The sequence below is a fragment of the Chiloscyllium plagiosum genome, unplaced genomic scaffold (genome assembly GCF_037043375.1).
Source record: "Chiloscyllium plagiosum isolate Xiang-an unplaced genomic scaffold, Cpla_swu_hap1 HiC_scaffold_15, whole genome shotgun sequence".
Lineage (NCBI taxonomy): Eukaryota > Metazoa > Chordata > Chondrichthyes > Orectolobiformes > Hemiscylliidae > Chiloscyllium > Chiloscyllium plagiosum.
This window is the reverse complement of record NW_028270153.1, coordinates 798,808-822,844: the sequence shown is the minus strand read 5'-3', so window position 1 is coordinate 822,844 and position 24,037 is coordinate 798,808. Positions and strand designations below refer to the sequence as shown.

Here is a 24,037-nt window from a genome sequence, read left to right as displayed (position 1 = left end):
ATTTGCCCCAATCTGCCCGGAACAAGTTGAAATTGACAGTTCTGCTCAATAACACTGAAAAAAAAATGGGTCTTCACTTCATGCCAATCTCCTGAAAATTGAAACCTGCTATAGTTGGCATCTTTCATCCATCACAAACAGGGTGTTCATAAAACAGGTCCTTCAGCCCATCAAGTCTGCACTGACAAAAAAACATACTAAATCTATACTAGTCCCACTTTCCTGCATTATGCCCATAGCCTTGAATGTTATGATATTTCAAATGCTCATTTCAAGTACCCCCTCAGGCAGTGCATTCCTGATTTCCACTACCCTCTGGGTGAAAACTGATTTCCTCAAATCTCCTCTAAAGCTCCTCCCTTGCAATTCAAAATTATGTCCCCTTGTTATTGGCACCCCGGCTAAGGGAAACTTCTGTTTTCTATCCACCTTGTCTGTGCCCCTCGTAATCTTAAATACACCTCTATCAGGTCCCCCTCAAAATGTCCATGTTGCAAAGAAAAGAACCGAAGCTTATCCAGCCTCTCGCCATCGCTGAAATGCTCCATCTCAGGCAACATTCCGGTGAATCACCTCTGTACCCTTTCCAATTTTATCCCGTCCCTCCTTTAGTGTGGGGACCAGAACTGCCCACAGTACTCAATCTGTGGCCTAACGAAAGTTCTGTACAGCTCCAACATGATCTCCCTGCTCTTATAATCTATGCTTCAAATGCTATATCTTATCTACGCAATTAACTTTCAGAAACAAGCACTTCAAGGTCCCTGTGTTCCTCTGAGCTTTCTAGTGTCCTGCCATTCATTGAATACTCACTTGTTCTGTTTGTTTCTCCAAAGTGCATGACTTTGGGTTAAATTCCATCTGCTACTTATCTCTCCATCTGACCAATCTGTCTTCATTGTCCTGTAACACTTTTCTCTGCACTGTCAACCTCCCGACCAATCTGTGTCATCTGAAACTTGCTTATCATTCCCTCCTTACATTTTTTCTATATCTTTCATATATATCATGAACAATAATGGGCCCAGCACTCATCCCTAGGGTACACCTTCTCCAGTCAGACAAACAGACTTTTACCACCACCCACTGTCTCCTACCATGAAGCTAATTTTGGATCCAATTTGCCAAGTTACCCTGGATCCGAAGTGCTTATACATTCTTTATCAGTCTCCCATATGGGAACTTGTCAAAGGTTTTGCTGAAATCCAACTCAAGCAGCGCATATCAGTCACTGTGTGAAACAATTATTTCTCATGTTGTCATCCTTCTGTTGTCCCTGAATCTTTACCTCCTGGTTCTTGATCCCACATCAATGGAAACAGTTTTTTTCCTTTCTACTCACCCCTATTCAGACCCCTGGAGATTTTGAACATGTCGATGACATCTCCTTCAACCTTCATTTCTCTAAAAGGATGTCACTGTTTCTCCCATCAGCCCCTCAGCCTGAAACAATGCCTGTGAATCTTTTTTTGCTCTCTTTCCAATGTATTCATATCCTTCTTCTGCCCAGACTATACACAATAATCCAGCTGAAGTCTAATAGGAATCTTGTACAAGTTCAGCATCATCTCCTCACTCTCATTCGCTATGCTCCAAGATACTGTCTGCCTTATTGGCAACTCTCACAATCTGTCCTTCAAGATGTGTGCAGACATATCTGAGCACCCTCTGATTTTGCACCACCTGTAGAATTGTACCTTTTGTTTTATGCTGTCTCTCCATGTTCTTTACCAAGGTAAACCACCTCACATTCCTCTACATGCAAAATATATGCTTACTTTATCAACCATTGTGTGCCCTCGGAAGTCTAATGTTATTCTGCTCATGATCACAATACTTTCAAGTTCCATTTTTGACTCTGTGTCCTGTACACCAAGGACTAGATCATTAATATTAAGCAGGAAGAGTAAAGATTCCAACATTGGGGAACTCCGCTATAAACTTTCCTCTAATTTGAAAAAGATCCATTGACCATTACTCTCTTTCCCACCTCAGAGCCAATTTTGTATCCATATCATTACTGTCCCTTTTCTTCCGTGATCAAGGCTGTTGTGTGGGACTGGATTGAATGCCTTCTGGAAATCTACACATACCACATCAGCAGCATTACCCTCATCAACCCTCACTGTTACTTCTTCAGAAAACTCCAGAAAGTTCTTTAAACATGATTTTCCTTGAACAAATTGATGGTGAATTTCTTCAACTAGCCCCAAGTGACAATTACTGTTCAGGGACGTGTAGGTTAGGTGCATTAGTCAGGGATAAATATAGGGTCGGGGAATGGGTCTGGGTGGGTTACTCTTCGGACAGTGGGTAGACTTGTTGGGCCGAAGGGCCTGTTTCCACACTGTAGGGATTCTAATTCTAATTCTAATTTAATGACTAATTATTACAATTGGATGTTTCCCCACTGCTGATACTAAACTGATTGGCCTATAATGGCTGGGCTTATCTTTGTTTTGAACAAGGGTAATCTCCAGTCCTCTGGCACATTTCTTGAGTCTAAGGGAAACTGGAAAGTTATTGCTAGTATCTCTACAATGTATGCTCTCATTTCTTTCAGTATCCTTCAATACATCTCACCCCATGATAATAAAATCTAAATCTAAATCGATTATCTATGAGTGTCATTCAGGAATGGAAAGATGTGGGTGTGTACCTACTCAGCACTGGTTCACTCTGGACCCATGCTCTTAATTGGGAAAAACACAGCTGTGTCAGTACCTGCCACATCTGGAGAATGTATTGTAGAGAAATAAAATTGCCGATCTCAGTGAAATCATTAACAAGAAACAACACAATACGATGAGGCCATTCAGCCCCTTGAGCCTATTCCACCATTCAATATGATTGGTCACAGATCAGCTACAATCGCCATAACTCCCCTTTGCCCCAAATCTTTTAATATCATTGGAAAACAAAATCTACCAATTGGAGACTTAAAATTAACAATTGTTTGTTGGCCAGTTGCCTCTTGTGGAGGACAATTCCAAATGTCTACCACCCTTTTTGTGCATTGCAGTGTCTCCTGATTTCACTGCTGAGGTCTCTGGCTATGACCTTGCTCCCTAACACTAGATAACGCCTTCAGCAGGGCAAACCATTTCTTACGAACCACTCCGTCTAGACCCCTGGATATTTTGAAAACATTAATGAAATTCCAAATTTGCTTAATCTCCCTTTGTAGAGTATGCTTTAGAGTTCATGTATTATTGTACCAAATTTACACAGCATTCCCTCCAAGATCAATGTACAAACAAATGAATTAAGAGTAGAAGTAGGCCATTCAGCCCATCGAGCCTACACTGCCATTCAGTAAGATCACAATTGATCTGAATACTCCACATTTCTCTGACACCTAATAACTTTTCATCCCGTTCACCATCTTTCGTGGAAGAGAGTTCCAAATGCATGCAGCTCCCTGTGAGGTAATCGTCTCCCTATTTCTGTCACAAATGGGCAAGCCATGGTTTTGAAACAGTGACCCTTGTACCATTGTAAGGTGCTGAAAATGTGTTGCTGGAAAAGCGCAGCAGGTCAGGCAGCATCCAAGGAACAGGAGAATCAACGTTTCGGGCATAAGCCCTTCTTCAGGAAGGTGCTCCCAGGGCTGCGCTTGTCTTGGTATATAACTGGAGCATGATCTCTAGCCAGGAGAAAGTGAGGATTGAGATGCTGGAGATCATAGTCGAAGAGTGTGGTGCTGGAAACACGCAACCTGTCAGGCAGCATCCGAGGAGCAGGGGAGTCGATGTTTTGGGCATAAGCCCTTCATCAGGAATAAGTCATTCTCCTGCTCCTCGGATGCTGCCTGACCAGCTGTGCTTTATCAGCACCACATTCTTCGATTCTGATCTCTAGCCCCTTGGATTTTAATTCTCTCGGGGTTGTTTAGTATAAACCCAAGTATTGCTGATAATGCATATATTTTGATGGTGTTTGCTTTGTTCTGAAAGTGCAAGACAAAGAGCTTTGATGAAATGAATCTCTTTTTTTTTTCAGCAATAAGCCTTTAAGTGTAAGGATCAGTGTTCTATCAGGTTTCAGAATAAGCCTTGGAAAATGTTTCACATCTGCCCTTTTCAAACCCTGCCTTGACCTCAAACATATTACAATCATAGAGTCCCTACAGTATTGGCCCACTGAATGCACACTGACCCTCTGAAAAGCATCCCACCCAGACTCACTCCCCTCCCTTATCCCTGGAACCCTGCATTTTCCCATGGCTAATCCACCTAGCTTGCATATCCCTGAACACTATGGGCAATTTAGCATGTCTAATCCATGTAAGCTGCACAGCTTTGGACTGTGGGAGAAAACTGGAATGCCCGAAGGAAATCCAGGCAGACATGGGGAGAATGTCCAAACTCCACACAGACAGTTGTCTGGAATCAACCCTGGGTCCCTGATGCTGTGAGGCAGCAATGCTAACCACCGAGCCACTATGTTGCCCAAGCGCTATATTAGGTTACTGTTCGCAATCTGTTATGCAGTTAACAAAACCTAATATGTCACTCTATTGATAGTCTGAGGGTAAAGTTCTGTTAATAAAACTAAATTGTATTTCTGTTTCATTTTGGAACCAGAGATGCGTTACTTGTCATTCAGTGGAATATTCGTGCTTTCAATGCAGTGAAGAATTGGTCTTGGATGAAGCTTTTCTTCAAGATTAAACCTCTGCTGAAAAGTGCTGAGACTGAGAAAGAGATGGCAAATCTGAAAGATGAGTTCTTGAAGTTGAAAGAGGCTCTGGTCAAGTCTGAGGCCAAACGCAAGGAGCTGGAGGAAAAGCAAGTCTCTCTAATCCAAGAGAAGAATGACCTGTCCCTTCAGCTACAGGCGGTAAGAGCTGGTCCCTCCCCTAGCCTTACACTCGGTGGATGGGACCCTTTCATCTCCAAGAGTCTCCTGGCAAATAGACTCGAGATGGTTCACTGATCACTTTGTAACCCTTTATAACTGGGGGAGGGAACAATCAGGTGATGGTGAATTGACTGCTCAGGCCCCAGGGTAAGGTGTTTAAGAAGCTGTTTTGCTATCATCTGGAAGTTACTATTCCTACAGAGTTTTGAGCTGATCGAAGAGATGGAGTTTGTTGCCAATTTTGTTTTCTCATTTTAAACCTCTTCCATGGGTTGATTCAGTTGAGCCAATTGCCTCTTACTTCACTACTGCTGGATTACAGAGAGAGAGGCCACAGGAAGGCCATTGTGGCAGCACATACAACCATATCAACGTAGGCCATTCAGCCCCTTGAGCCTGCTCCTTCATTCAATAAGATCATGACTGAACTGATTACTCCACATTCCTGACAACACCTGATAACCTTTCACCCCCTTGCTCATCAAAAATCTCTCTACTTCTGTCCTAAAAATATTCAAACACCCTGCTTTCATCATCTTTTGAGAAAAAGAGTTTGAAATACACTGAACCCTCTTTGAGGATAAAGTCCTTCTTATTGCTCTACTGAAGGGTGATTTCCACAAAAGGAAATATCATGATTTGGGCTTCTTGTCTTATATATTTCATCTCTTACTTTTGTACAGTCCAGCAGATACAAGCCCAACCTATCCAGCCTTACAGTGTAATCTGCCAATTCCAGTTATTAGTCTAGTAGACATTCTCTGATCTGCTTCCAACACATTTACATCCTTACAAAAAAAAACAAAGACTGCAGATACTGGAAATCAGAAACAAGAACAGGAACTGGGGTGAAAACTCAGCAGATCTGGCCGCATCTGTGAAGAGAAAGCAGCGTTAACATTTTGGATGTTGGTTTGCTCGCTGAGCTGGAAGGTTCATTTCCAGACCTTTTGTCACCCTACTAGGTAACATCTTCAGTGGGCCTCCAGGCTAAGCACTGTTGATAATTCCTCTTTTTTATTTATATGTTTGGATTTCTTTGGGTTGTTGACATCATTTCCTGTGGTGACATCATTTCCTGTGGTGGCTCATTGAAGATGTTACCGAGTAGGGTGACAAAACGTCTGGAAATTAAATTTGCAGCTCAGTGAGCAAAACTACATCCAGAACCTTAACCTGAGCTACAAATCTTCTCAAACCTCGTGTTAACATTTTGGGTCCAGAAGAAGGGTTTGTGAACCTGAAACATTAACTCAGCTTTCTTTCCACATTCTTTCTAAAGTGGCCAAAACTGCACACAGTATTCCAGATGTGAGATCTCACCAGTCCCTGTGGAACTGAAGTATAACCTCACTGCTTTTGTATTCAATCCCCCTCACAAAAATCAATAACATTCTATGAGGAACACAGAGCAGGAGGAGGCCATTCAGCCTGAGTCTACTCTGCCATTCTAGATCATGGTTGATCATCTCACCACATGCCGTATCCAGAGCTGTCCTCGTACCCCTTGTTGTCATTACCAATGAGGAATCTATAAAACTCTGTCAAAGAGGAAGCTTGCAAAGGCTGTGAAGTACAGAATTCCAAAGAATCACTATCCTCTGGTCTTAAAGGAATTAAGGGTTCTGGGAAAAGGGTAAGGACGTGGACGTGAGGAATGTCAGATCAGCCAGGATTCCTACTGAATGGCAGAGCAGACTCGATGGGCCGAATGGCCCAAACCTTCTTCTATGTCTTCTGGTCCTTATGGACTGGATTGGGTAGGACTAAATGTTACTGGGCAGTATTCTGTTCCGAATGTTAAATGAGATAGTCACTGCTCTTATTGTTCTGGTTAAAATGGGACAAAGGGGTCATGGTGACTAAATTTACCGATGATGATATGAAAATCAGAAACTAAGTTGCGAAGAGGACATGGGGCTCTAGGTACATTCAATGAGTGGGCAAGGATCTGGCTTTTGGAAGTTTCTATGAGATTGTCTCTTATTTTTCTAAACTCCAGAGATTCCAGGCCCAGTCTCCTCCCTCTCTCCTCTTGGGACAGTCCCACTCTCCCAGGAATCATTCAGGTAAATGTCTGCTGCACTCCCTCTGTGGCGATTCCATCCTTCATTAGGCAAGGGACCAGAACTGGACACAGTGCTCTGGGTGCTGTCTAACCAGTGCTCCATATCAGCGCAGCAAAACTTTATTTTACTCCTGTCCTCAGATCCTTTTGTGGTAAAGACCAACTTTCCAACAACCTTTTGAATTCAAAGTTTGGGAGAGGATTTGTAGCTCGGGTGCTCGTTATTGTGGTTCTGTTCGCCGAGCTGGAAATTTTTGTTGCAAACATTTCGTCCCCTGTCTAGGTGACATCCTCAGTGCTTGGGAGCCTCCTGTGAAGCGCTTCTGTGGTGTTTCCTCTGGCATTTATAGTGGTCTGTCCTTGCCGCTTCCGGTTGTCAGTTTCAGCTGTCCGCTGTAGTGGCCGGTATATTGGGTCCAGGTCGATGTGTTTGTTGATGGAGTTTGTGGATGAGTGCCATGCTTCTAGGAATTCCCTGGCTGGTCTTTGTCTGGCTTGCCCTATGATAGTAGTGTTGTCCCATGTTGCTTGTCGTCTGCGTGTGTGGCTACTAAGGATAGCTGGTCGTGTCGTTTTGTGGCTGGTTGATGTTCATGGATGCGGATCGTTAGCTGTTTTCCTGTTTGTCCTATACAGTGTTTTGTGCAGTCCTTGCATGGGATTTTGTACACTACATTAGTTTTGCTCATGCTGGGTATCGGGTCCTTTGTTCTGGTGAGTTGTTGTCTGAGGACAGACAACAGGACGTTGAACCTATCAACAAAGACGGCATACTTAAACTACTGGACTTGTGCCTCACAACACACTTCCCATTCAACAACCAGATATACGAACAAATCAACGGAACACCCATGGGCTCACCGATCTCGGGACTCATAGCAGAAGCAGTAATGCAAAGGTTAGAACAAACAGTCTTACCACAAATTCAACCCAAACTCTGGGTCAGATACGTTGATGACACCTTTGTAATCATTAAAAACACAGAAATAGAGAAAACACACCAGATCATCAATGCCACACTCACAGGAATCCGATTCATGAGAGAAGAAGAAAAGGACAACCAACTCCCATTCCTAGATGTGATTGTACAGAGAACACCAAACAGAGAATTCACCACAAAGGTACACAGGAAAACCACACACACAGACCAAGTCCTGAACTATGAAAGCAACCACCCCAACACACACAAACGAAGTTGCATCAAGACACTATTCAAAAGGGCCACAACACACTGCAGTACACCAGAACTGCAAAAAGAGGAAGAGGAACACCTGTACAAGGTACTCGCCAAAAACGGATACCCCTGCAATTTCATCAACAGATGCCTAAGAGAAAGACAACGGAACGAGGACATGCCGCAACCCAAAGGACTAGCCACACTACCATACATCAGGAGCATTTCAGAACTGACAGCCAGACTACTGCGACCACTAGGACTTATAACAGCACATAAACCAACAGCCACTCTCAGACAACAACTCACCCGAACGAAGGACCCGATACCCAGCATGAGCAAAACTAATGTAGTGTACAAAATCCCATGCAAAGACTGCACAAAACACTACATAGGACAAACAGGAAGACAGCTAACGATCCGCATCCATGAACATCAACTAGCCACGAAACGACACGACCAGCTATCCTTAGTAGCCACACACGCAGACGACAAGCAACATTAATTCGACTGGGACAACACTACCATTATAGGGCAAGCCAAACAAAGAACAGCCATGGAATTCCTAGAAGCATGGCACTCATCCACAAACTCCATCAACAAAGACATCGACCTGGACCCAATATACCGGCCACTACAGCGGACAGCTGAAACTGACAACCGGAAGCGGCAGGGACAGGCCACAATAAATGCCGGAGGAAACACCACAGAAGCGCTTCACAGAAGGGTCCCAAAGCACTGAGGATGTCACCTAGACAGGGAACGAAACGTTTGCAACAAAAATTTCCAGCTCGGCGAACAGAACCACAACAACTTTTTGAATTACTCACTGGACCCCTGTATACTAACCTTTTGTGAGTCATGCATTCACACCTAGTTCTATCTGAAACTCCGAACTCAACATCTCTCAATATTTAAATGTTTATTTTGATTCTTCTTGCCAAAGTGGACAATTTCACGCTTTACTACATTATACTCAATTTGCCAGATCTTTGCCCACTCACTGAATCTATTTGTAGCCCATGTCCTCTTCATAAGTTTGTTTTTGATCTTCATATCATCGGTAAATTTAGTCACCATGACCCCTTTGTCCCATTTTAACCAGGACAATAAGAGCAGTGACTATCTCATTTAACATTCAGAACAGAATACTGCCCAGTAACATTCAGTCCTACCCAATCCAGTCCATAAGGACCAGAAGACATTGGAGAAGGCTTGGGCCACTTGGCCCATTGAGTCGCTCTGCTGTTCAATCATAGCTGATATGTTTCTCAACCCCAGTCTCTTGACTTCTTCCTGTAGCCCTTGATCCCCTTATTAATGAAGAATCTATCTATCCCTGTCTTAAAGACACTCAATGACTTGGCCTCCACAACCCTCTGCAACAATGAGTTCCACAGAGTTACCACCCTCTGGCTGAAGAAATTCCTCCTCATCTTAGTTCTGAAGGGTCATCCCTTCACTCTGAGGCTGTGCCCTCAAATCTGAGTCTCTCCTACAAGTGGAAACATTTTCTTCACTTTATCCAGGCCTCCCAATATTCTGTAAGTTTCAATTAGATCCCTCTTTATCCATCTAAACATCGAGTACAGACCCAGAGTTCTCAACTGCTCCTAATATAACAAGCCCTTCATCCCCAGGATCATTCTTGTATCCTCTGTTACCCCTCATGCCACCACATCCTTCATTAGATATGCAGCCCAAAACTGCTCACAATGTTTCTAATGTGGTCTGACTAGAGCCTTATACAGCCTCAGCAGTACATCTTTGCTCTTCTATTCTAGCCCTTTTGAAATAAATGCTAAGATTGTATTTGATATCCTAACTGTCAATGAAACCTTATTGGTTAAGGTGACAGGCTCTTGTTTCTGTCATTCACAATCTCCTCAATGATCTTCTTTCAAACCCTGGGGTACAGTGCATTCAGCCCAGGGCTGGGGAGACTGATTTTATCCTCTATGTGCTTTCTGCTTCTAGGAGCAAGACACCCTCGCTGATGCAGCAGAGAGATGTGACCTTCTGATCAAAGCAAAGATCCAATTGGAAGCGAAGGTGAAGGAGCTAACGGAGCGACTGGACGATGAGGAAGAGATGAATGCAGAACTGACCGCCAAGAAACGCAAACTTGAGGATGAGTGTGCGGAATTGAAGAAAGACATTGATGATTTGGAAATCACACTAGCCAAAGTAGAAAAGGAGAAACATGCAACAGAAAATAAGGTGAAATTCATATTTAGCAACAAATACACATCTATTCCTTTGTTGTACTTCCCTCTCACAGTTTCCACATCCTAGCAGCTCCTGAATCTATTGCAGTGAGAACCCACAGCAGCATCTTCACAGTCCCAGCAAAGAGCCACACTCTCGGCAAACACCTCCCCATTCATCCCAACCTTAACCCTTCACCTGCATTCTGATTCCTGTACCAACCCCTCCCTGTGATATACCATTCATTTTCCAACTTTTCCTAGTGTTATACACTGATAGACCTGTTCCCAGTAGTATTGTACCCCAGTGTTATTCAGTGACAGATCTTTCCCCAATAGTATGGTACTCCAGTGTTATACACTGACAGGCCTGTCCCCAGCAATACTATACCCCAGTGTTATACAGTGACAGACATGTCCCCACCAGTACTGTACCCCAGTATGATACATTGACACCCTGTCCCCACCAGTACTGTATCCCGGTGTTAAATAATGACACACCCTATCTCCACCATAGAGTCGTAGAGTCATAGAGATGTACAGCACGGAAATAGTCCCTTCGGTCCAACCTGTCCATGCCGACCAGATATCCCAATTCAATTTAGTCCCACCCGCCAGCACCCGGCCCATATTCCTCCAAACCCTTCCTATTCATATACCCATCCAAATGCCTTTTAAATATTGCAATTGTACCAGCCTCCACCACATCCTCTGGCAGCTCATTCCATACACGTATCACCCTCTGCATGAAAAAGTTGCCCCGTAGGTCTCTTTTATATCTTTCCCCCTCACCTTAAACCAATGCCCTCTAGTTCTGGACTCCCCCACGACAGGGAAAAGACTTTGTCTATTTATCTTATCCATGCCCCTCATGATTTTGTAAACCTCTATAAAGTCACCCCAGGGAAAACAGCCGCAGCCTATTCAACCTCTCCCTATAACTCAAATCCTCCAACCCTGGCAACATCCTTGTAAATCTTTTCTGAACCCTTTCAAGTTTCATAACATCCTTCCGATCAGAAGAAGACCAGAATTGTACGCAATGTTCCAATAGTGACCTAACCAATGTCCTGTACAGCCGCAACATGACCTCCCAACTCCTGTACTCTATACTCTGACCAATAAAGGAAAGCATAACAAACACCTTCTTCACTATCCTATCTATCTGCGACTCCACTTACAAGGAGCTATGAACCTGCACCCTAAGGTCTCTTTGTTCAGCAACACTCCCGAGGACCTTACCATTAAGTGTATAAGTCCTGCTAAGATTTGTTTTCCCAGAATGCAGCACCTCACATTTATCTAAATTAAACTCCATCTGCCACTCCTCAGCCCATTGGCCCATCTGATCAAGATCCCGTTGTAATTTGAGGTAACCTCCTTCGTTGTCCACTACACCTCCAATTTTGGTGTCATCTGCAAACTTACAAACTGTACCTCTTATGCTCACATCCAAATCAGTACTGTATCCCTGTGTATTATTATCTATTGGTCAGTTTAGCAGCGTTGAAATTCTTTCCTGAAAACTGCTGGTTGGTGAAAGTGAAATTTATTGTTGAAGATGTTGGGTTGATAGTTAAGGATTCCCCTCTGACCAATGTGTGATGTTATTTGTTTTCTGAGTTTGTAACTCTCTGCCTTGGTGCCACTTATAGGTTAAAAATCTTACAGAAGAAATGGCTTCTCTTGATGAAACGATTGTGAAACTCACCAAAGAGAAGAAAGCTCTTCAGGAGGCCCATCAGCAGACCCTGGAGGATCTGCAGGCTGAGGAAGACAAGGTCAACACCCTGACCAAAGCCAAGGCCAAGCTAGAGCAACAAGTTGATGATGTGAGTTCCAGTTAAAGCTTTCAGATGCTGAAATGGCAGACCAATGAGGATTGAACAATTTAATAACTGGGTGTGAATCTGAGTGTTCACTTTGGACTGCAGTGATTCAAGAATGCAGCTTAGCACCATCTTCTCAAGGGCCACTCAGGATGGGCAATAAATGCTGGCAGCCAGTAATGTCCAAGTCCTACAAGTGAATTTAAAATAAAATGTGTTGAATATCAATGATTGTTGGAGTTGCACTCATCCAGAGGAAGTGGGGAGTATTTCATTAGACTCTTGATTAGTGCCTTGTACATGATGGGCAGGCTTTGAGGAGTCAGGAAGTGAGTTACTCGCCACAGTATTTCTAACCTCTGACTTGCTCTTGTAGCCATTCTGTTTATGTGGTGAGTCCAGTTGAATTTCTGGTCAATTGTAATTCCAAGGATGTTGATAGTGGCAGATTCAGTGATGGTAATGTCAAGGGGCGATAGTTAATCTTGTTGTATATGATCATTGCCTGGCATTTGTGTGACACAGATATTAATTAATGATTGGCTGACAAAGCTGGAATATTGTTGAAACTTTATTGCTGGAACAGCACAGCAGGTCAGGCAGCATCCAGGGAACAGGAGATTCGACGTTTCGGGCACAGGCCCTTCTTCAGGAATGAGCAGAGAGTGTTCAGCAGGAGAAGATAAAAGGTAGGGAGGAGGGACTTGGAGGAGGGGAGTTGGAAATGTGATAGGTGGAAAGAGGTCAAGGTGAGGGTGATAGGTCGGAGTAGGGTGGAGGCGGAGAGGTCAAGAAGAAGACTGCAGGTCAGGAAGGCGGTGCCGGGCTGGAAGGATCCGGCTGAGACAAGGTGGGGGGAGGGGGGATGAAGAAACTGGTGAAGTCCAAGTTCATGCCCTGCGGTTGGAGGGTTCCCAGTCGGAAGATAAGACGCTCCTCCTCCGACCGTCGGGTTGTTGTGGTTTGGCGGTGGATGAGTCCAATGACCTGCATATCCTCGGTGGAGTGGGAGGGGGAGTTGAAATGCTGTGCCACAGGTTGGTTGGGTTGGTTCGTCCGGGTGGCCCAGAGGTGCTCCCTGAATCGCTCCGCAAGTAGGCGGCCTGTCTCCCCAATATAGAGGAGGCCACACCGGCTGCAGCGGATGCAGTAGATGATGTGGGTGGAGGTGCAGGTGAATCTGTGGCGGATATGGAAGTTTCCCTTGGGGCCTTGGAGAGAAGTGAGGGGGGAGGTGTGGGCGCAAGTGTTGCACCTCCTGCGGTTGCAAGGGAAGGTGCCGGGAGTGGTGGTTGGGTCGGTGGGGGGTGTGGATCTGACAAGGGAGTCGCGGAGGGAGTGGTCTCTACGGAAGGCTGATAGGGGAGGGGAGGGAAATATATCCTTGGTGCTGGGGTCTGTTTGGAGGTGGCGGAAGTGACGGCGGATGATGCGCTGTACATGGAGATTGGTGGGGTGGTAGGTGAGGACCAGTGGGGTTCTGTCCTGGTGGCGGTTGGAGGGGCGGGGCTCAAGGGCGGAGGAGCGGGAAGTGGAGGAGATGCGGTGGAGGGCACCGTCGACCACGTCGGGGGGGAAATTGCGGTCCTTGAAGAAGGAGGCCATCTGTGTTGTACGTATTTTGAACTGGAATATTGTCCAGGTTTTGGCTGCATTAGAACACAGACTGTTTCAGTGTCTGAGGAGCTGTGAATGGTGCTGAACATTGTGTAATCATCAGCAAATTTCCACACCTATGAACTTATGATGGAGGGAAGGTCATTGATGAAGCAGCTGAAGATGGTTGGGCCTAGGACAAATTCCACCAATCAAAAACAAAGCCTTCTTCTTGTTAAGGTGTTTGGAAGTTTTGAGAATTGGCAGGGGGGGGGGGTGTCCAGCATCTCCTGAGAACCCATTCCTGCCCAATCAGATTGCTGAATGAAAACTAGCTAAGCCCCTGATGAGGATGCGACAGACACTGAGTATAGACTGACAGTGTTAGACCTGCCCTGCCTGATGACCTCTGACAGGTGCATTCCTTAAAATGCTGCATTTTCTCAGAAAAAGTGGCCCTGACCATTCTCCAGCACCTGCTCGAATTGCTGCTACCATGAGGTTTCCCCAAACCCTTCCTTCTGTGAAATTAATGCATCATTTACCATTGGCAGGTTAAGGCTGTGTCTGAAAAAAAAGTCTAGATTCCTTGGAAAGTAAATAAATTGCATTTGGGTAGAGATGGAAATTTGCAAATCAGAATGAAAGTAAATACAAATTTGATTTAACTGGGAATTAGACTTGTTCTACTAACATCATGGTGTAAATATATTTTTTAAATCTGTTATATTCAGCATCCCCAGGGTCTGTGCTGACAATCCACCTGTATAATTCTCAATGGCTGCTTGAAGCTGCTGTTTGCTATTGTCCAATACTAACCAACATACTTTAATTTTCCCACAGCTTGAAGGTTCTTTGGAACAAGAGAAAAAAGTCCGCATGGATTTGGAGCGGGCCAAGCGGAAACTGGAGGGAGATTTGAAACTAACACATGAGTCTGTCATGGATTTAGAGAATGATAAGCAGCAGTTGGAGGAGAGACTGAAAAAGTGAGAATAATATTCTTAATCTTTTCCCAACTACAGTCACCAGACCTGAAATGTTAACTCTGATTTTTCTCCACAGATGCTACCAGACCTGCTGAGCTTTTCCAGTAATTTCTGTTTTTTATCTGATTTCCAACATCCACCATTCTTTGGGTCTTTTAAAAATTCTTATATAGTGACTCAACCACTCAGGTGTGACTTTCAAAATTGAATTTGATGATCATCTTTGCAGTAAAATTGTGGAGGATAATGGGGAAAGAGCAGTGGGAATGGCATTAGATGAGTCGCACTTGCAGAAAATAGCCATGGACATTATGGGCCGAATGACCTCAGATTCTGTAGGTTCCAGTCTACTATCCACTCAGTAAAAAAGCACCAGTGTTTCCTATAGGCTGTCTTCCTTCAAATTGGCATCATGCATCGTGACTGGGTCTTGTTGTCTCCTAACCGGTGACACTGTATTTTGTTAATTAGACCCACAAGGAGAAAGTGAGGACAGCAGATGCTGGAGATCATAGAGAGATGCTGGAAAAGCACAGCAGGTCAGGAAGCATCCAAGGAGCAGGAGAGTCAACGTTTCAGGCAAGAGCTTCCTAATGAAGGGCTTATGCCTGAAACATTGATTCGCCTGCTCCTTGGATACTGCCTGACCTGCTGTCTTTCCAGCACCACATTCTCGACATGAAACCCACAACACAAGCACCAGGGTCCCCTCATTCGATTGTTGAACAGTTTGACTGAAATCACTAAACTCATTCAACAAGTACTGATGAAAGCAGTTGTCCAATCACTGCCTCTGAGCAAACACTGAACAGAATGAAGGAAGACCTCAGTCCTACACAGAGACTGGGAGTATTCTGCTTTAAACATCCTGTGTGAAGAGGAGAAAATAAAACCAAACACTTTTCAAAAATTGAACTGATCAGACAGTGTCTGGGCTGAGAAACGGAGTTAGTGTTTCAGGTTGATGGTCTTTTATCTCCTGAGAGTCACCACTCTGAATCAATCGCCCTGTTCCTCTCTCCACAGACACCATCTGCTTATTTTTTTCTAGCATCTTCAGTTCTTATTTCATTCCTGAGAATGAGAAATTTGTAGGAATATGGGGGAAAAGCCAGGTATGGTGGCAATGAGAATGATGATAGCATTTTGAAGAGCTGGTACTTGAGTCAGGATCCAAATGGTTTCTTTCTGTGCTGTACCACTGGGTACATAGAACATAGAACATAGAAGAATACAGCGCAGTACAGGCCCTTCGGCCCTCGATGTTGCGCCGATCCAAGCCCACCTAACCTACACTAACCCACTATCCTCCATATACCTATCCAATGCCCGCTTAAATGCCCATAAAGAGGGAGAGTCCACCACTGCTACTGGCAGGGCATTCCATGAACTTACGACTCGCTGAGTGAAGAACCTACCCCTAACTTCAGTCCTATATCTACCCCCCCTTAATTTAAAGCTATGCCCCCTTGTAATACCCGACTCCATACGCGGGAAAAGGTTCACACTGTCAACCCTATCTAACCCCCTAATCATCTTGTACACCTCAATCAAGTCACCCCTAAACCTTCAGAGTTACCCAGCTTCAATGTAACCGAGTTCCCTGAGGCCAGTCGATTTGTTGGTTACAGTTCTTTGTGTGGCCCCTGACAGGCTGATATTTGTTCAGAAGCCTGAGGCACATCACAAACACAGAACCTCACATAGAGTCATAGAGATGTACAGCACGGAAACAGACCCTTTGGTTCAACTCGTCCATGCCGACCAGATATCTTAATCTAATCATCCCATTTGCCAGCACTTGGCCCATATCCCTCAAGACCCCTCCACAAGGAAAGACTGGACACATTTGATACCCTCACCTCCCCAACCCCCCACCATGCCCCCCACCCCCCTGATTTGAGAAACAGCTTAAACACTCCCTGACCAAACTCCTCTGATCATTAACGCTTAGGAAAATTAACACAAGGGAGGAGGAGTGCAGTAAACAGATTGCAATCTCAGCAAAACCTCCCAATCAATTTTATTAATATGGACCCATGTGTGACATTCCTGCCAATTAAATGTCATGTATATCAATCCTGTTCCGTGAGTCAGTGTAACCTCTGAGCTGTCACCTAATGAGACATTTCTTTTTTTTTCTACTCACAGGAAGGATTTTGAAATAAGTCAGCTAAACTCAAAAATCGAGGATGAAGGGGCTCTTGTTGCTCAGCTCCAGAAGAAGATTAAAGAACTGCAGGTAAATTCCAGTATCTTCTGAATGTTTTTAAGCTGAGCAAAGTATTCCATTCATTTATACTCTGTGGGCGATGGTTGTCTCAGAGGCAACAACAACTGAGTTTCATTAGTGCCAGTGCAGACCGAGCTGCTGATTACAGTCTACCTGTTAGTCTGTGGCTCTGTATGTTAATGTAGCAATCACCATCCCATGTACATAATTGTAGCAGGTACCAGTTGACTGTATGTTAGTGTACCCATTCCTGTTCCCCTTCTCCTGTACGTTGGTGTACCCATTCCAAGTACATTTGTGTACCTGTCATTTATCCTGTAGATGTGTGCACTGGGGAAACAGTGCCATCACTTTTCTCCTGGCTGCTATGAACCTTTTAATCTTTCTGCCCAGTTCCTTGTGAGCATTGGGCTATGGAATTAAATCAACAACAACTTTGTATTTATATTACACGTTTAACAGAGCAAAGACACCTGAACCACCTTTCCAAAGTGATCCCAAAGTGTAACAGCAATAATTAATTTTGGTCAAACAGTTAGATTTTAAAAGAGGAAGGTGTGATGGAGACATGTAGTGAAGGAATTCCAGAGCTGAGGGCCCAGGGAGCTGAGGGCCCAGGGAGCTGGGGGCCCAGGGAGCTGGGGGCCCAGGGGGCTGATGGCCCAGGGAGCTGAGGTGACCGTGTCTGTGGTGGGTGAATTGCAGATACTCAGCCATAGCTCAGTCAGTAGTTTTTCTCAAAACCTACTGACAGAGCTATGGAGGGGACATGAAAGGTCCTTAGTTGGTAGGATTAGGGAAATCCCTAAGGCTTTCTATAGGTATGTCAGGAATAAAAGAATGACGAGGGTAGGAATAGGTCCAGTCAAGGATAGTAGTGGGAAGTTGCGTGTGGAGGCTGAAGAGATTGGGGAGACACTGAATGAATACTTTTCGTCAGTATTCACTCAGGAACAGGACATTGTTGCTGATGTGAATACTGAGTCACAATTAAGTAGAATGAATGGCTTTGAGGTATGTAGGGAAGAGGTGTTGGAAATTCTGGAAAGGGTGAAAATAGCTAAGTCCCCTGGGCCTGATGGCATTTATCCTAGGATTCTCTGGGAAGCAAGGGAGGAGATTGCAGAGCCATTGGCCTTGATTTTTATGTCCTCGTTGTCTACAGGAGTAGTGCCAGAAGACTGGAGGCTAGCAAATGTGGTTCCCTTGTTCAAGAAGGGGAGTAGGGATAACCCTAGTAACTATAGGCCGGTGAGTCTCACTTCTGTTGTGGGCAAAGTCTTAGAGAGAATTGTAAGGGATAGGATTTATGAACATCTGGATAGGAATAATGTGATCAAGGATAGTCAGCATGGTTTTGTGAAGGGCAGGTCGTGCCTCACAAACCTTATTGAATTCTTTGAGAAGCTGACTAAGGAGGTGGACGAGGGGAAAGCTGTAGATGTGGTGTACATGGATTTTAGTAAGGCATTTGATAAGGTTCCCCATGGTAGGCTACTTCAAAAAATACGGAGGTATGGCATTGAGGGTGAGTTGGAGGTTTGGATTAGGAATTGGCTGGCTGGAAGAAGACAGAGGGTAGTAGTTGATGGTAAAGGTTCATCTTGGAGTGCAGTTACTAGCGGTGTTCCGCAAGGATCTGTTTTGCGACCATTGCTGTTTGTCATTTTTATAAATGACCTGGAGGAGGGGCTAGAAGGTTGGGTGAGCAAGTTTGCGGATGATACGAAAGTCGGAGGAGTTGTTGACAGTGAGGAAGGATGTGTCAGGTTACAGCGGGATATAGATAATCTGCAGAACTGGGCAGAAAGATGGCAAATGGAGTTCAATGTAGCTAAGTATGAGGTGATTCACTTTGGTAAGAGTAACAAAAAGATGGGGTACTGGGCTAATGGTCGGATACTTGGTAGTGTGGATGAGCAGAGGGATCTTGGTGTCCATGTACACAGATCTTTGAAAGTTGCCACCCAGGTAACTGTGCGGTGAAGAAGGCATATGGCGTACTGGCTTTTATTGGTAGAGGAATTGAGTTCCGGAGTCCTGAGATCATGTTGCAGTTGTATAAGACTCTGGTGCGGCCGCATCTGGAGTATTGTGTGCAGTTTTGGTCGCCATACTATAGGAAGGATGTGGAGGCACTGGAACGGGTGCAGAGGAGGTTTACCAGGATGTTGCCTGGTATGGTAGGAAGATCGAATGAGACAAGGCTGAGGCACTTGGGGTTGTTTTCATTGGAGAAAAGAAGGTTTGGGGGTGACTTGATAGAGGTGTGCAAGATGATTAGGGGTTTAGATAGGGTTGACCGTGAGAACCTTTTTCCACGTATGGAGTCAGCTATTACGAGGGGGCATAGCTTTAAATTAAGGGGTGGTAGGTATAGGACAGATGTTAGGGGTAGGTTCTTTACTCAGCGAGTCGTGAGTTCATGGAATGCCCTGCCAGTAGCAGTGGTGGACACTCCCTCTTTATGGGCATTTAAGCGGGCATTGGATAGGCATATGGAGGATAGTGGGCTAGTGTAGGTTAGGTGGGCTTGGATCGGCGCAACATCGAGGGCCAAAGGGCCTGTACTGCACTGTATTCTTCTATGTTCTATGTTCTATGTAACCTCATTCCAGTCTGACCCTAGAAAGATCAAGGCTGACACTCCATGATGATGTTCAACCAATCACTGGATCCTAATGTGGAGGAGTTTTATGCTAATCATGAGGACCCTTCCAGTTTCTAAAACTAGTCCATTTGCAGGGAGACACCTCAATATGTGACAAATGAAGTTATTTTTGTCCTTCTATTTAGGCTCGAATTGAAGAGCTTGAGGAGGAGTTGGAAGCTGAACGTGCTGCAAGGGCCAAGGTGGAGAAGCAGAGGGCAGATGTGTCCCGGGAGCTGGAGGAGTTGAGTGAGAGACTGGAGGAAGCAGGAGGAGCAACAACAGCCCAGGTGGAGATGAACAAGAAACGCGAAGCTGCCTTCCTGAAACTGCGGCGAGATCTGGAAGAGGCAACGCTGCAACACGAGGCAACTGCAGCAGCCCTGCGGAAGAAGCAATCTGACACGGTGGCAGAACTGAGTGAGCAGATTGACAACTTGCAAAGGGTTAAACAGAAACTGGAGAAAGAGAAGAGCGAACTCAAAATGGAGACAGATGATTTAAATTCCAGCATTGAACAAGTCATAAAAGCAAAGGTATAGAGAACGCTACTTTGTAATTGGCCAGATTGAGTTCAGATATTGTTCCTCATGCTTATTATGATCAAACATCAAACAGAAGCAAATTGTAATCAGATTTACTTCATGAAAACTTTACTTTGTTCCAAAAAGAACCTCAACATCCCATTCTGTGTGGAGCTCACACTGATCCCTATTAATTACCAGGTCCCTTTACAAGACAGTGATGTTTCCAATGAAGGAGTGGACTGGACCACAACAGAGAGGGAGGAGGGTGGGAACAGTATAGGAGAGGGGGGAGGGCCAGGAAAGTCATGTAGGGAGGGGATAGTGGTGATGCAGGGATGGAGAGGAGGGGGTGAGGAGTGGTGTTGTGAGGATTGAGGTGTGGTATAGGGAGGGGGAGAAGAGTAGGGCTGTTAATGGGTGGTGGGGGGGGGGGTGGAGTTGGGATACACAACTTCTTTCATCGCTACTATAACTGCAGATACCACTCAGCTCTGCGCAACATCTGAAGGAACCCCCCCAACAATAAAAGCTCAATTCCAGAAAATCTCTGGGTTCACACAAAGTTTGAGACACACAATGGAGTTACACTGAACCAAACTCAGAGAGGTCTGCTCTGTTCTAATCCTGACAGAATCACCCTGAATCTTACCAAACGTACAACAATTTTTGGAATACTAACAAATTAAAATATCCATTATCTCATACACCCTTTTTAGACCTCCCTTTGTTAGTCAGCTGTCTGTATTGAAATTAAAACCACATACTGCTGAACATTTGCAGAGAGTCTGTAGAGGGAAAGAGAGTTATTGGTTCAAGGTGATGACCTTTCATCAATGACATGAGACTCCTTTGTGGCAAAAATATCACTGGGGACAATGAAAACATGCCTGAGGAAAGGGTCAAAGGTTGTGCCAGGTTTTAAACTCAAAGCAGAGACTGCAGTCAAGGCTTCAAACATCTCAAACTCACACTGCTTTCTTACCTGACTGATCCAGTCAAATACCGAAGTTAAAAATCACACATCGCAATATGTTAGTCCAACAAGTTTATTTGAAAGTAGAAGCTTTTGGAGCACTGCTACACCGAATCCAGCCTGAAAAGATATTCCTTAGTGCCTTGTTAAATAGTTTAATAGAAATGTGAAGAATAAATGAATGAGTTCAATGTTCTTGGTGTTACAGGCAAACTCAGAAAAGTTATGCAGAACGTATGAAGATCAACTAAATGAAGCAAATACCAAAGTTGGAGAACTGCAGCGACAAGTGGCAGATCTAGCTTCACACAAAGCCAAACTACAGAGTCAGAATGGTACGGAACAGAGATCAGGGAGGGGAGGGATAGAGCAGAACAGAAAGAGAGGAACTGGTGGGTAGAGAGGCGAGTGGGACATTACCCCTCATTATATCACAGTTCATTTTCCTCTGTTCAGGTGGATGTAGGGAGCACAAGAGGTTGGAGTCAAAGAAAGAGAACGAGGGATAGGGGCCTGCAGGAAGTTATGGTGATGAGGGAGTTGATGCCACACATACAGGGAGGATACAGGTAGTGGTGGACAGTTGCTCTGGGGTCAGTCCAGGCATTGGAAACAGTTGCCAGGAACAGAAAGAATGGTTCGTAGGATGATTCATCTATTTAGCCCAGTTTCCTCCTTCCGCTTCATTCCCCTGGTGAGAAATCTCTGGTTAGAATCTGGTAAAATTCCCATTTAAGTCCCAGTGTTATCGACACACTTACATCCTGGGAGGCATGGTGGCTCAGTGGTTAGCACTGCTGCCTCACAGTGTCGGGAACCGGGTTGGATTCCCACTTTGGGCCACCATCTGTGTAGAGTTTGCATATTCTCCCTGTGCCTGCTTGGATTTCCTCCCACAATCCAAAGATGTGCAGGTCAGGTGAATTGGCTATGCTAAATTGCCCGTAGTGTTAGGTGCATTAGTCAGGGGTAAATATTTGAGGGTAGGGGATGGGTTACTCTTTGGAGGGTCAGTGTGGACTTGTTGGGCCAAATGGCCTGTTTCCACATTGTAGGGAATCTAATCTAATCTAGTTCCTCTCCTTCAGGAAACAGTCAAAGTTGCTAATTAGACTCGAAGTGTCCTCCAGCACAGAGACAGGCCCTTTGGCCCAAACTGGTCACTTCCGACCAACATGTCCACCCACGCTAACCCCATTTCCTTGCACTTGGCCCATATCCTTCTAATCCTTTCCTATCCATGTTTTTATCCAAATGCCTTTTAAATGTTGTTAATATACCCACCTCAACTACTTCCGCTAACAGCTCATTCCATATGCGTACCACCCTCTGCGTAAAAATGTTGCCCCTCAGGTTCCCTTTTATTCTTTCCCCTTTAACCTTAAACTGATTCCCTCTAGTCCTCTTTTCCACAACCCTGGGAAAAAGACTGAGTGGATTCACCGTCTCTGTGCCCTCTCCGTGCCCTCTCCGTGCCTCTCCGTGTTCTCTCCTTGCCCTCTCCGTGTACTCTCCGTGTCCTCTCCGTGCCCTCTCCATGCCCTCTCCGTGCAACTCTCAGTGCCCTCTCCGTGCAACTCTCAGTGCCCTCTCCGTGCCCTCTCCGTGCCCTCTCCGTGCCCTCTCCGTGCCCTCTCCGTGCCCTCTCCGTACCGTCTCCGTGTCCTCTCCGTGTCCTCTCCGTGCCCGTGCCCTCTCCGTACCCTCTCCGTACCCTCTCCGTGTCCTCTCCGTGTCCTCTCCGTGCCCTCTCCGTGTCCTCTCCGTGCCCTCTCATGATCTATACACCTTTAGAAAGGTCCTCCCCGCCCCTCAGTCTCCTACGCTCGAAACAAAAACATCCTCGCTTGTCCAACCTCTCCCTATAACTCAGACTGTTGAGTCCTGGCAACGTCCTTGTAAGCTTCTTCTGTACTCTGTCCGGTGAAATAACACACTTCCTATTGCAAGGTGACCAAAATCGAACAGAATACTCCAAGTGCGGCCTCACCAACATTCTGTACAACTGCAACATAACTTCCCAGCTTCTATACTCAATGCCCTGACTGATGAAGGCCAGTGTTCCAAAAGCCTTCTTCACTGCCCTGTCTACCTGGGACTCCACTTACATAGAACATTGCACCTGAACCCCAAGGTCCCTCTGTTCCACGACACCCCTTACGGCCCTACCATTCACCATGGAACTCCCACCTTGATTTGACTTTCCAAAATGCAAGACCTCACACTTATCTAAAGTCCATTTACAATTTCTTCCCCAGCTGATCAATTTCCTGCTGCAATTTCTGATAACCTTCCTCACTGTCCACAATACCACCTATCTTAGTGTCATCAGCAAACTTACTTATCATTTCTTGTACATTTTCATCCAAATCATTGATATCAATAACAAACAGTAATGGGCCCAGCACTGACCCTGAGGCACCCCACTATTCACAGGCCTCCAGTCCAACAAGCATCCTTCCACTATTACCCTCTGCTTCCTACCATCAAGCCAATTGTGTATCCAACTTGCCAGGTCTCCCTGGATTCCATGCGATCTAACCTTCCAGAGCAGCTGACCATGTAGAACCTTTTCAAAGGCCTTACTGAAATCCATATAGACTACATCTGCTTCCCTGGCCCAATCAACTTTCCTGGTCACTTCATGAAAGATCTTTGACAAATTTATGAGACATGATCTCCCACTCTCAAAGCCATTGTGGAGAGCTGCCAGGGTAAGAGAGAGACAGCAAATCTGGGATGGAGCAGGAAGATGGAGCCCTTGGTGTTGAATCAAGACTTGCACAGGAATAGACTGGGAGAAAGTAAAGACTACAGATGCTGGAGATCAGGCATCCGAGGAGAAGACGTTTCGAGCATAAACTCCTCATCAGGAGCTTCATGCAGTTTATTCATTCCTGATGAAGAGTTAATGCTCAATGTCAACTC

At 45.1% G+C, this 24,037-nt stretch overlaps 1 protein-coding gene across 1 annotated transcript in view; it reads left to right on the top strand.

Annotated features, from left to right (window-relative positions):
• The window catches only part of LOC122560342 (myosin-7-like), an 88,748-nt gene that overhangs the window by 37,972 nt on the left and 26,739 nt on the right, over positions 1 to 24,037 (top strand). Inside the window, exons 23-29 of the mRNA XM_043710989.2 lie at positions 4,587 to 4,842; positions 10,083 to 10,325; positions 11,968 to 12,144; positions 14,581 to 14,726; positions 16,878 to 16,968; positions 19,756 to 20,145; positions 21,318 to 21,444. Of these exons, the coding sequence (XP_043566924.1) occupies positions 4,587 to 4,842; positions 10,083 to 10,325; positions 11,968 to 12,144; positions 14,581 to 14,726; positions 16,878 to 16,968; positions 19,756 to 20,145; positions 21,318 to 21,444 (1,430 nt within the window). The remainder of the gene's footprint in view (positions 1 to 4,586; positions 4,843 to 10,082; positions 10,326 to 11,967; positions 12,145 to 14,580; positions 14,727 to 16,877; positions 16,969 to 19,755; positions 20,146 to 21,317; positions 21,445 to 24,037) is intronic.